This window comes from Meriones unguiculatus, chromosome 12 (genome assembly GCF_030254825.1).
Source record: "Meriones unguiculatus strain TT.TT164.6M chromosome 12, Bangor_MerUng_6.1, whole genome shotgun sequence".
NCBI lineage: Eukaryota > Metazoa > Chordata > Mammalia > Rodentia > Muridae > Meriones > Meriones unguiculatus.
In genome coordinates this window covers 65,788,286-65,800,884 of record NC_083360.1, presented here as the reverse complement: position 1 = coordinate 65,800,884, position 12,599 = coordinate 65,788,286, and the positions used below count along the sequence as shown (strand labels likewise).

The 12,599-nt window shown below is 44.6% G+C and overlaps 1 protein-coding gene across 2 annotated transcripts in view; it reads left to right on the top strand.

Moving 5' to 3' along the window:
• Positions 1–4,503, top strand: part of Saxo1 (stabilizer of axonemal microtubules 1) — a 128,335-nt gene extending 123,832 nt beyond the window's left edge. For both annotated transcript variants that reach the window (XM_021649787.2, XM_060365812.1), the window contains one exon: positions 3,145–4,503. In XM_021649787.2, coding sequence (XP_021505462.1) covers positions 3,145–4,148 — 1,004 coding nt within the window. In that variant the 3' untranslated portion in view covers positions 4,149–4,503. The remainder of the gene's footprint in view (positions 1–3,144) is intronic.
• Positions 4,504–12,599: the final 8,096 nt, after the last annotated feature.

The following is a 12,599-nucleotide window of genomic DNA, read 5'->3' as shown; positions in this document are numbered from 1 at the left end:
GGTGCTTGCTGCTCTTTCAAAAGACCTGGGTTTGTCTCTTAACAGCCATATGGCAGCTCACAACCACCTGTAATTCTAGTTCTCGGTGATCCAATTCTTTCTCTCGTTGGGCCACCATGGTGTCTGGTACCCACATGGTGCACATAAACTCACAGAGACAAACATGTATACACATAAATTATTTTAAAAAGCCAGGCATGGTAGTACATGATATGAGGTTAATCCCAGCACTTGGGAGGCAGAGACAGGCAAATCTCTGTGAGTTCTAGGGCAGCCTGGTCTTCACAGTAAGTTCCAGTCCAGCCAGACTACACAGGCCCTGGTTTCTTTGTTGTTTAGTTAAGAGAAAAAAAAGTCAAATAAAATAAAAATACTACTATATGTAGAGATGGGAAAAAGCAGTAAGCACAAGGGAAGAAAGAAAAAGAAAAAAATGAAGGGAAGAAAAAATTGCTGAAGAATAGGGAAAAATGTAGAAATGAAATGAGATGAATGTATAAAGAATAATAGCAAAAACAAAAACTATACAGCAGTCAAGTCCCTTCAAGCCTGTAGTAATAACAGTGTAAGCTGAGGTGTTGGGCATCTTCTTTCTGGGGATGATGAGCATGAAGGGAAGGGTGGTTGCTTGAACTTGAAATCTGGTCTTTCTTTGGTTTATACCACTGCACTGAGTCTGTATTAAACAAGTGTCTGATGTCTGTCAGACTTGGTTTCCCAGCAACAGGTTTTTTTCTTTGAGCATGAGCAGCCTCTGCACACTTAGTTTTGTATTCTGCAGGCTGGGCACATTCTCTTCTCTCATGAAAACCTGGTGACTGTTAGTTGAAGGATAATAAAGCTTCAGGCTTTCCCACTTGTGCCCGAGTTCCCAAATAAAACACAGAGGGCTTAATATTATTTATAAACGCCTAGGCCACAAGCTAGGCTCGTTCCCTGACTGACTCTTATTATCCCTTTATTCTAACCTGAGTTCAGCTACATGACTGATTTCCTCTCCTCATTGTCTTACCTCCAGTCCAAGAATTCCCAGACTCCCCCTACCCCAAGTCCCTGCAGGAAGTCTCACCTTTTAATCCTGCCTTAGCTATTGGCCATTAGCTTTTTACTGACAGCTTCTTTTTACTGACAGCTTCTTCACCCCAAGACTTCCACAACCTTCCCAACTAGCACCACCACATAGAGATACACAAAGCTCTAGACCCCTGGTTCTCAACCTGTGAGTTGCAACCTGTTTTGGGTTTCGCCTAAGACCATCAGAAAACTGAGATATTTACACTATTGTTCATAACAGTAGCAAAAATATACTTAAAAAGTAGCAACAAAAATAATTTTATGGTTGGGGGGGTCATCACAACATGAGGACATGTATTACAAAGTCACAGCATTAGGAAGGTCGAGAACCACTACCCTAGAGCATCACAGACTCTAGCAGGGCTTGTACAATAAGATCAGTGAATCTCTGTATGCATACATGAAATGTTACAGTGGAACCCAGCATACTGTACAACCAGCATATGCTTAAAACAAAGACAAAACAACAGCAGCAAAAAACTGGAAATGTGTGGTGTTCTGGATTATAGAAAGGTTTCATAGGTGGTGTGTTTTGTTATGCAAATCATACCTCTACAAAGCTGTTAAAAATTATGCCCATGGCCCTGACTCCTATTGATTATATAAGTCCAAGGCTCCCGAGAAACTGCTTGTAGTCTTCCTGTCCCTAAAGCTATAAGAGAGTTTGTGGGTCTTGAGGGCTAGGCTCATCCCTGTGCTCTTCGTCTTGGCAATTGGTGAGTATACTGAGGCATTGCAAGCCTCAGCTGTGAGACAGGCATTAGGAAAGAAAGGCAGTCTACACTGTGCTTACTGTCCTGTTGCTCCCTACTGGACTTTCAGTCTCCGAGCGGTCCTGCAGAGTTGAGCTAAGGTTCACTGATGTATCTGTGAAATCTCCGGGGTAGATTTCTTTTGTGTTGGGTCCTCTCATCTTGGCCGTGCCAACCCACCATGGTGACTCCTCTTCAGATGAATGTATACTTGATCCAGCTGCTCAGTCTTCATTTCTCAGACACTCTGAAGTTAGCCTTTCTCTACAAATCTTCCCTGGTTATTCTTTCTCAGTCTTTATTTAGAAACTTTCATTCCCCTGGTTGTGACTGGGAATGTTTGGAAGCTTGGCTGTGGAGTCAAGTCTGTGGCTTAGTTTTGGGCAAGCATTTTAGTTTCTCTGAGACTGTCTTTTGGAAATCTGGAAAACAGAGACAACTGTAATCATCACAAAGGATGACTTTGGAGATGTCACAAGATTATATACAGAATGGCTTGAGCACAACTGGTTGGGACAGAGTGCCCTCAGGAGTAGAGTGTATTTGACCATGGCCTCTGAATCTCAATCTGGGCCTCTGAATCTCAATCTGGGCCTCTGAATCTCAATCTGGGTTTGAACCCATGTTTGTTTTTATTTATTTATTTTTTGATTTTTTAAAATTTGAATCCAAGTAATCAGGTGTGAATTGCCGAATTTCTCTGTGCTTCTGTTTCTGCATCTGCAAAGTGAGTGTTTTGATAGTATATATTTCATTAGAGGTTTCAGAAGACAAAATGTACTAACAAACAAAAAATATAAGGATGGGGAGCTGTTGCAATTCTGTCTTTAGGCACTCCCTTACTCTTACTCCCCTGGTAGTGGTGTAGTTGGTATATGTGGATTAGATATAAGCATTACAGGGGCACAGTAGTAGTTGCTCTGACTAGGTAAGCCTGCTTGGCTTTGCTGGTGGATCATCTGTGGTGGGCCATGATGGTGGGTGTTACTGCTCCCCCCATGCCTCTTTCCACATCCTCTCCAGCTGCCTTTGGGTCAGACTCTGCTGGAATAGGCTCCATAGATTCAAACTCCAGGTCTCTGTGCACAGCATTGTGGTGTGTGAGGAAAACCTGAGTAGGCTGGTCTCCCCGCACGGCAGGCTGCAAGCACCATGCCGTTGAAATAGCAAGCTTGTACATGAGATGGTGGCAGGAATCTCTTCATTCTGTCATGTCACAGATCTTCACAGGAAACTGGCGCATGGCTTTGGGGCTCTGTAAAACACATGCAAGTTAGGAGACAGGATAGATCAATGATTACCTCTCCTTTACTTTCAGCTGATTATTTACCCTGGAACCAACCAAAACGAGAGCCTATTCGTCCGTCACACAACTACCGGCCACAGTCTACCAGCTTTGAAAACAGAACCACACATCAGGACGACTATGCCCTGAAAGGCCTTGTGACTACTGTGAGCTGTAAGCCTGCACTCAAGACAAAGCTCTGTAATGTCCCCTTTGAGGATCTGACTAACTACAAGATGGACTATGTGCCCCACCCGATGGAGAAACCCTTTGTTAAAGAGGCAGAAAAATTTAGACCCTGTGACCTTCCCTTTGAGAACCTGACCACCCACAGAGAGTCCTTCCGAGGCCTCCGGGGGGAGCCTGCCAAGAGCTCAAAACTTCCAGCCAAGTGGTCTGCACAATGTATACCTTTTTCATACACCACAGAGGTCCAAGAAAAGTACCAAGCTTGGCCAAGGGTCCCGTTGTTTTCCAAAGAGCCCATCGAGTATATCCCTTCTGATGAGAAGATGGATCTTCAGACAACTACGCAAACCCACTACAGATACATTAAGGGTAGCCGCGCTCAATCTTGCAAACCCCTGCTTTCTGTCAAGAAGGGTGGCCACTTTGAAAGCTCCACCACCACCAAGGAGGCCTACAAGCAGTGGGCAGTCGTGAACACAAAGCCGATCAAACCCGTCCCCCATCTGTCCCTGCCTACTGAGCCTTTGGACTACCAGACCACCACCAAGACCTGCTATGTGCCCCACCCACCGACCAGTACTAAAAACTACAAGCCCCTCTGGACTGGTCCTCGGAGAAATGTCCCCGTGGAGGGACAGACTACTTACTCCATTAGCTTTACTCCCAAGGAATTGTGCCTGTGCCCAGCGTCATACTCAGAGCCTCCTGGCTATGTCTTTGAAGAAGTAGATGCTATGGGGCACAGGATATACAGGTCAGTTTCTCAGCCAGGTTCTAGGCAGGACAGCTGTGTTTCTATACAGGATCCAAAAAAGCCTGGCCAGAAGGAACTGGAAGTGTCAGCCTGACTTTGAAAAAAAAAATTAAAACAACAACAAACAAACTGCACAGTCCCTTTAAAAGCAGACAACTAAAAAAATTACTCAGTGAAGAATTTCCCAAAGTAAAAACAAAAATTAAACCACCTACCTCAAAAGGCAAAACATTATCACCAGTTCCAGGATGGCTGAATAACGTGAGAATTACTTGAATAAAGAAAAATGACAGGTACTCATTGGCTGATTAGCACCCCATGTAGCCCCACCCACACCCCCTGCTGTATCTCTTTAACCCTTTCAGGTCCCGTTTCATGGCATCAAAGATGATCAGTGACATTTCTGTGATCTTGATCTAATTTAATTATTGTATCAATTGATATTAACCTTTGCCAAATTTGAAGTGCCAAAGAATAAACTTTATTTTGGGGCATTGACTTTGTATTGTAGGTTGGTTTGTTCACTTCTCACTTGATTTCCATATAGAGAGCAGTCTACATGGGACCTTTAGAGAGATTCCATGCAGGCACCTTATTACTTCTTGGCAATGGAAGAGGTTCCTTGGGCTCAGTCTGGCATCCTGGTCCTGTTTGGGTTGTCTGAGTCCAGAGCTCCTTCACAGGACATCTTGTCTACTACTTGCATACCATCAAGGATATTTTATTTGGTGTGGTTCTTGTCAGTCATGGGCAAAGGAAGAGGAGGAGGTCCTATGGGAAGGAATTCTATGGGTATGGCTCTGGTTCCAGGGAGAAGAAGGGAAGAAAGAGACCCTTGGCAACCAGAGAGTTAGGAGCTGGCCCCAGAGCTGTGAGCAGAACCTATGGGATCTTCTAAATGCTCAGAACACAGAATGGATTGCCCTAGGCAGTGCAGATTTTAGGGAAACTCTGGGCTTGCTTTTCCTAGCTGTGACCAGATCTGTGATAAAACTTGACATGGTAATGTCATACCAGGCTCCGCCCTGGGCATTTCTTGGGCCTAACATTTTTTTTTAACCAATTTTTGATTTTTAAGGTTAAGTAACTTGGATTAGGCAGAATTGAGAAAAGCTATTTCAAGGGGGCCTTCTTTCCTGTCCTAGATAGCCAGGTGATGCCAACCAACACCTGCTTGACTTTCAAGTCCATTTGAAGCCTTAAACACTCTCGTGGTCCCAGGGAACATGGAGATAGGGTGGAGGATGTGGGAGTTCAGCTTCAGACTTTTTGGCTTAGACCAAGAGGTTGGGTGTTTCAGTGAGGAGCCTGTATCTTCTTCCTAGGTCTCCATCTGTTTATGGCTGCCATGCGTGGCCTGAGCTATTTAAGTTCCACTTGTACCATCACCATGAGCTTAGTTGTCATCCATTGCTTCAGATCTTCATCATTTATTCCCCTTGTTGGTCTGAAGTCTGGTGTGTATACCTACCTCTATGGGGCAGGGAAGCTCAGAGCGTCAAGCCTGCTCCAAAGCCAAACAGGAGAGAGGCCAAGCCACTATGTAATCTACATTTTCAGAATTCAGGCCTGCATCTCCACCATGCAGGCCTCATTCATCTTATGTGTCTTCGACATCCTGGCTCCGTGAACCATGTCAGACCATATCTCCAAGCTTCCTGGGATCTAAGTTCACGGAGAACACGGAAAAGGGTGGTGCCAAACATGACTCAGATGAGAAATGTGCTCTCCAGAGCTCATGGATTGCAATGTGGTACTCAAGTGGCAGTGTTCAGAAGTGCAAGTGTTTGGGAAGTAATCGGATCCTGACGGTTCTAATGTCACCAGTGGATCATGGGATTCATAGCTGAATGGCTGTTGATGACAGGTAGGGCCTAGAGTCTCATTAGAGGAACTGGGCTCCTATCCTGGCAGGGTTTATTTTTGTCCCAGTCCCTTCCTATCTCTTTTTGCTTCCTAGGTACCATGTGATGGTCATCTTTTTCCCCACTGTGATGTTCAGATTCACCCCAGGAGCAGGAAAGTAGAGCAAGTGACTATGGACTATAACCTCTAAAGCTGTGAGCCAAAATGCATTCCTCTTCATCAAGAAAAAACATGCCTTGGTACCCATAGAGTGCTGGGAACAGGACGTCTGAAAGACAGATCTGTCTGGAAGGCTGAGGGGTAAGGCCACCTTTGCTGGCATAAGCAAGTTCTCTGGAACTAAAGAGAGCACATGGATCTCCTAAAACTGAAGGTGTTTATACCTGAGATGAAACTGAATTTTATTCAGCCAAGAGATATGCTTCTGTATATAAAGCAAAACTGACACAGTGACTCTTGGAGGCAAACCAGCCAAAACCAGAATAATCTGGGAAAAGGTGACTTGGGCCCATGGAAATATTGCCATGGTCCATGCTAAAGTCTGAAGCAATCTTCCTGCAAAGGCCACTGGACAGAGCCTATGATGCCTCACTCCTCCTGGATTTAATGACACCAGATCATTAATGGTTTGGGGGCCTTCCTATAGCCAATCAATTAAAAATGCAACATCTTTTTTGTATTTCAACTAATAGGTGTTTGCCAGGCAGGAATTGCCCCTGCTTTGGGCACGCTGGGAGGGACCGGAATCTTTAAATCACCCAACTAACCTGAGCACGAGGCTCTCGTGCTCACCACTTCAGTGGTGGGGGTGTGTGAGCCCAAGCTGCAGCTTGTGATAGAAAGATGCTCATGTGTTTTGCAAAAGACTCGACTCCTGGTGGTGGTCTTTTGGGGGCTTGTGATTCGGGCATAACACTATCTTAAAAAGAATTACTTTTCGCTCAGATATTTTGTCACAGTGATAACAGGGTCTACAATAACAGTTTTTATTTTTGTTGCATCTTTAAAAAAAACAAATTATTTTATCTGAAAATGCTTATGTAAATTCAGCCGTCTACACTGCATACCCCAGTTCACCATTGCACCTTTACAGATATCTCCCAAGCAGGTCGTTGTGGGTCAGAGGTGACACAGCTGGGTGGGACTATTAATTGTTTCTCTCTGACAGCTTGTACCTTCCCTTGTTGGATTCTGGGGCTATGGAAGCTGTGCTTTATCTGTTTTTGTTAATTCTTGTCTTTACATTCCATTACTTTGGATGTGGCTTGCTTGGGTAGCTGTGTGGATTTTTAAGTTTTTTTGTAGTGTCTCCCTTTCTCCCTTCCCCTGTTAGATGACAATGTTTGGTAACCTTGAGACTTTCTATGTGCTTGCCAAGAGCAAGCTGTTGAGGCAGGTAAGGGCAAGCACAGTCCCAAATTGCAGATTAATGGTTCCCTAGCCCCTCCAGCTATTGCCCAAGGCCCACATCTGCTTAGCAGGCAGGACTTCAAGGGGGTGGGGAGACAACAGAGGCCCTTCTGAGCATAAATGCTGGAGGTGTGTGTGTGGGGGAGCAGGAGGGGTGTTTTCTTTGGCAGAGTAGACCCTAAATTTGCACGTGGCTTTCTGAGCAGGTGCTTGGCTCCTCTCTACCTTGGGGGGTGGGGTGGGGGTGGTGCAAAAGTAGCCTAGGAGCCTGCGAACCTTCCAGAACTTGTGTATTGCATTCTGGAAAAGGCATCGAGGTAATGGTAAGCTGGACTTTTCTCTGCATCGTGTCCCGAGCCCCAGGTGCCCCCAGTCCTTGCCTCTGGATCTTTAGAGACTGACAGGAAAAATCCTGATATCTTTTCCTTGCCAAGCCTCAGAGAGGCTCCAAACCCAGCTTCAGTTTTTCGGAAGGACACAGGATTCCCAATCCTCTGCTTGAATCTGCATTGGCTGCCCTGCTTCTGCCTACCTGCTCTGGGTCAGTGTTGCAGTTTCCCTGACAAAGGAAGGTGTAGTTACCTCCTATTTCCTAAATCCCTATCCATTTCATTACAGAACCATAAACAGGGAGGCCACAGTAGTCTTTACAGGCAAACAGCAACTTGAGTGTTAGAGGCTCACAACATGCCTGAAAAATGACTGAAACCTGACTTGTGTGCCAATGGATGACTTATAAACTAAGAAATGGAATTTTTCTTTGGACTATGGGTTCTCCTGGGTTTAAAGAAGAAAAAAAAAAGACATTTTATTTTACAGTTTCTAAGAACGGTTCAGTGCTTACTGTTAAATTGGAGCTCTTCTTTCCTTAGCAAAGACTGCAACACTTTGCATCGTCGAAGTCACTTATTTAGAAACGTCAGCTGTTCTAAACCAAGCAGAAAACCTAGAAACCAGCAGGAACCTGGAGACCAGCTGCCATCAAGGTGCCCAAACCACCCTAAACAGGATAACCAGGCGCAGCCGCTCATCCAGTGCCTCTGCTGCCTTGGTCTTCGCACTGAGCTCTGGTCTGCAATGCCGCTCCTCCCAAAGACTGCATGCCCAGGCCCGGGGTCCTTGGGGCTTCATGGCACAGAAAAGGGGAGGCATCGGGTGGAAGATGTCCTGTGCAGATCTGTTCTCCTGCAGCCTCAAAGCTGTAAATCCCTTTGTGGGGAGGATGGTATGTTGATCTTATCAGGGGCTTCTGGATGCTAACTTCCTTCAGGAGCTGTTATCAGTGGGTCTGCTTTCCAGACAGGAGTTTCTGAGCCCACCTGAGGTTTTTGGGCTATTAGCCTTCCAACCACAGAGGCGTTTGAGGGGTTACAGCTAGAGAGAGACACATTTATAACAAGGAAGGATAGCTGATAACTTGGCAGTGAGAGCAGAGACCAAAAATATTTTAAAAGGTGGAAATCAAAAGTATAGTGGCTCAGAAATTATGACTCCAATGTAATAAAGAGAAGTCTATATATGTGCACACATATTTTATTAAGTCTGGGAAAAATATACTATGGTTTGGGCTTATGACCCCAATTTAGGAAAATGACTAAAAAATTACACACATACATTTTTAAAGGCTGGAAAAATGCATCAACAGTGTTGAATAAATGAATTCCCATTTGTCTCATTTATCCAGAATAACAAGGGAATGGGGATTTGCAGTATTTTAATATTAGGTTAACAGACAGGTAGTGTGTTTTAGCCTTTCCTAAGGTGTTTTCTCGTGGACTGTAAGCCCTACGATACAGTCTTTCTGAAGCAGTTCATTAGACACGTGTGGAAAATGCTTCCTGGGTAGCTTCCCAATGCACATCCATAATGCATGTTTATATTTTGAAGTCTCTGGGATGCTCTACAGTAAAGAAACCTTGTTTAACTTGTATAACCCAGAGTAGGAATTAACATGCCTTCAATAATAAGTGCTCAAGGAGAAAGAATTTATTGGTTCAGGCAACTGGTCCATCTAGGACTTCGTAGTTGGCTGTAGGTGTGCGAGGCAGGGGCTCCAGCAATGTGATGAGGTCTTGTTTTTCTTGTCTGTTGGCTCTATTTTCTTCTCAGTTGCTTTCTAAGGCAGGCCTGGTCAGCACGAGCATTTCTAGCGATTCTAAGCTTACAGCGTCCCCTCACCTCGAAAGCCCAGAGGTTCCAGTAAAGATCCTGGAGTTGAGTCTCTTGCTGGCTTTAAGTCTCATATTGATTCCCAAGCCGACTGTCATGGCAATAGAAAAATGCCTATTGTCCAGGTCTAAACTGGGGTCCACCCCTGCACTGGAGTATGTGTGGGGTCAACCCATGTGAACCACATGAATAACAGAAGGCTGGAGGTGGGGTGAGCTCTCAAGAGAGAACTGAAATGTAGTTTCCAGGGAAGGGAGGAATGAATGCTGAGCAGACAGAAACATCATTTTTAAACTCTGACAATAAGTCCTTTTTATTGTGTAAAACCTATTGGAACACACATCAAGAAATACTGCCAAGTGCTCATCATAAATTTTTTTTTTCAAGTAAGTTTGGAAGACAATAAAATACACATGCCATGCAAACATGTGGTGTACTCTCCTTTGATGATCTGGGAACCTCACTGGACTCTGCAGGGCCTCAGGGTCCTCCCTGAATGTTGAAACATCCTGGCTGTTGACTGCTTAGATTGTGGCTTCTTGATAAATGGGAAGTTAGGTACAGCCAGAGTGCAGGCTGAAGGGAGCCTGGGAAAGTTTATGACGGGCCATGGGCTTGTGTGTGTCCTATGGAAAACCCCGTGGACTACTGTGAAAGCACAGTCTGTGCCATCTCCCTTAATCCACACGACTGTGCCCGGGCCAAGCAGGCAGCCGAGGCACAGATAGGTTAAGCAACGTGGCAAATTCTTCACAGGGTTGCTCAGATTAGATGAAATAATTGTCTATAAGGTGAACCCATGGGACAGAAAAGCACTTTTTCTTCTTTTTTTTTAAAAAAAATATCACTTATTAAAATTTGTTCAATTTGTATTCTGTAGCCCCCTCCCTCATCTCTTTCCAAACCCACCCTCTTCTCTCCCTATGCCCCTCCCCTAGTCCACTGATAGGGGAGGTCCTCCTTCCCTTCTATCTGACCCTAGCCTAGCAGGTCTCCTCAGGACTGGCTGCATTGTCTTAGAAAAGCACTTTTTGAATGGTCCTATGGAAGAAAGAGAGTACTAGAGAGATGGAAAGGCTATTTAGATTGGGAGAAAAGGCTCTTTAGGATGACTTAAAGATATGTAGTAAAATAAAATAAAGATATGTAGTTTATAGATACCTTACTTTGAGTATGGTAGCTGTGGGGTGTGTGTGTTTCTGTGTGTCTCCTCTCATACAACTTGCAGAGGTTAGCATTCAAATTTATCCTGTTACATGTATGAATATGTGTGTGTGTGTGTGTGTGTGTGTGTGTGTGTATACATATGCCTGAAAGACAGGGAGGAGGGCAGGAGAAAAGAAAGGAGAGATAGGAAAAATAAGAGAGAGAGAGAAGAGCCAAAGATAGAAACAGAGAAAGCCAGAGAGATTCAGACTAAAGCATTGATTAGATTACAGTGGGCTACTTTACACAGCATCCATTTTCTTGGAAATTCAAGAGAGGAAGGGTATTTAAAGGGAGTGTAAAACAACAAAATTTTTTTGAGGTGGGTTTTTTGCTATATAGTTGAGCCTGGCCCTAAAACTCACTATCTTCAGCTTCCTGTGTATTGGGATTACAGAAACGCATCACCGTACCCATAATTTCTCTGTTTAAAACAGTTTTTTTTCATCACTGTAGAAAATGGCCCCTTGAGAAGAGAAAAGGTATTTTTCAACTTGTGATTTTATAGTTGTCACTTATATCATGTATATCTCCAACAATGGTATTTCAGGAGATTTTGAGTTTTGGTTAACAGGTTCTTGAAGAGTTCATGATTCTCCTACTTTGCTGTGGGTCTAAGGCTTGAGTCTCTCTGGGTACCCTTTTTGGGTCTGTGTAATTCCTCTTTCAGAGACTGGGCTGGCCGCTCTTTCCAATGCACTCTTGCCCCTAAGGAGTGCCTCCAAGTATCTCTTGGTTGCTCTGCAGCAACTTCCTCTCAGCCATTTTCTCTGCTTGTCAGGTGAGTGACCAGTGTGATTTATAACTCCAAAACTCTGCCTCCTGCCTCCTGTGTCTCACCACATTCCCCTTTTGGACAACCTAGTCTTTTCTCTCACAGTCCCATGTAGCTGTCTTAACTCTGGTCATGGGATGTCCTGCTTATCCAGCAATGACCCCTCCTTCCTCCCTCCCTCATCCTTCCTCGTCCTTCCCTCTATTCTTCCCTCCCTCTCTTCCCTCCTTCTCTTCCTACCTTTCCTCCCTTCCTACCCCCTTCCCTCCTCTCTTTCCTCTGCCCATCATCTATCCATGTATTCATTCCTTAGAAAGTACATATTTTGAAATACACTTCAGAAAATGCCAGATTTTCATCTGAGTGTTTTAGGCTCATATCTTGCCCATTGAACTTTCCATGAGGGAGATAGGTAAAGTTCAATCATAAAAATTCATCATAATAAACAATTAGACAATACTGTGCAGCCTAACATTAAAAGAAACACACAAATCATTATTAACACGAGTGTATGACTTGTCAGGAGGCCACAAGCACAAAGCAAATCAGGATGGAGTGGAATTCAGGAACTCACTAGCTAATGGAATGGCTAAGAAGGGAAGAGGAGGAGATGTGTGAGGTTTGAAGGATGAAGCCAAGTGGATATCGGGGAAACAGCTGGAATAAGGGCTCTGATCTGAGAATATTTCCGTCTAGGTGTGTCCAGGAGAGGAAAGGAGGCCAATCAAGGGGTGCCAAGGTCAAGCTTGGGATTGGCTAACATGGAGATCTGGCCTGTGAAAATTAGCCCTGTGGTCATTCAGACTGCTTGAGGAGGCTGTAGGTGGCCTGGCTGAACCAGGCCCTGCTGGCAAGCACACTTCATGGAGCACGATTCAGGCTCACCCTTACGGAGTAGAAGTGGGAGTCATAAGAGTAGTGTTACATTCTGGATATGTTTCAAAGGCAGGCCATGGGTGTGACTGATTGGCGACCAATCCAGAATTTTGTCTGAATAATTTCAGGGTCTTAGTTGTTATCCTGAGATTAGGGAGGGGTAGAAGTGGGACATTTGGATGCTGGGCAGCTAGCGGTCTCCTGTAGAATGAGGCTTGGTGCCTCCCGTGGTCTCTAATTGAT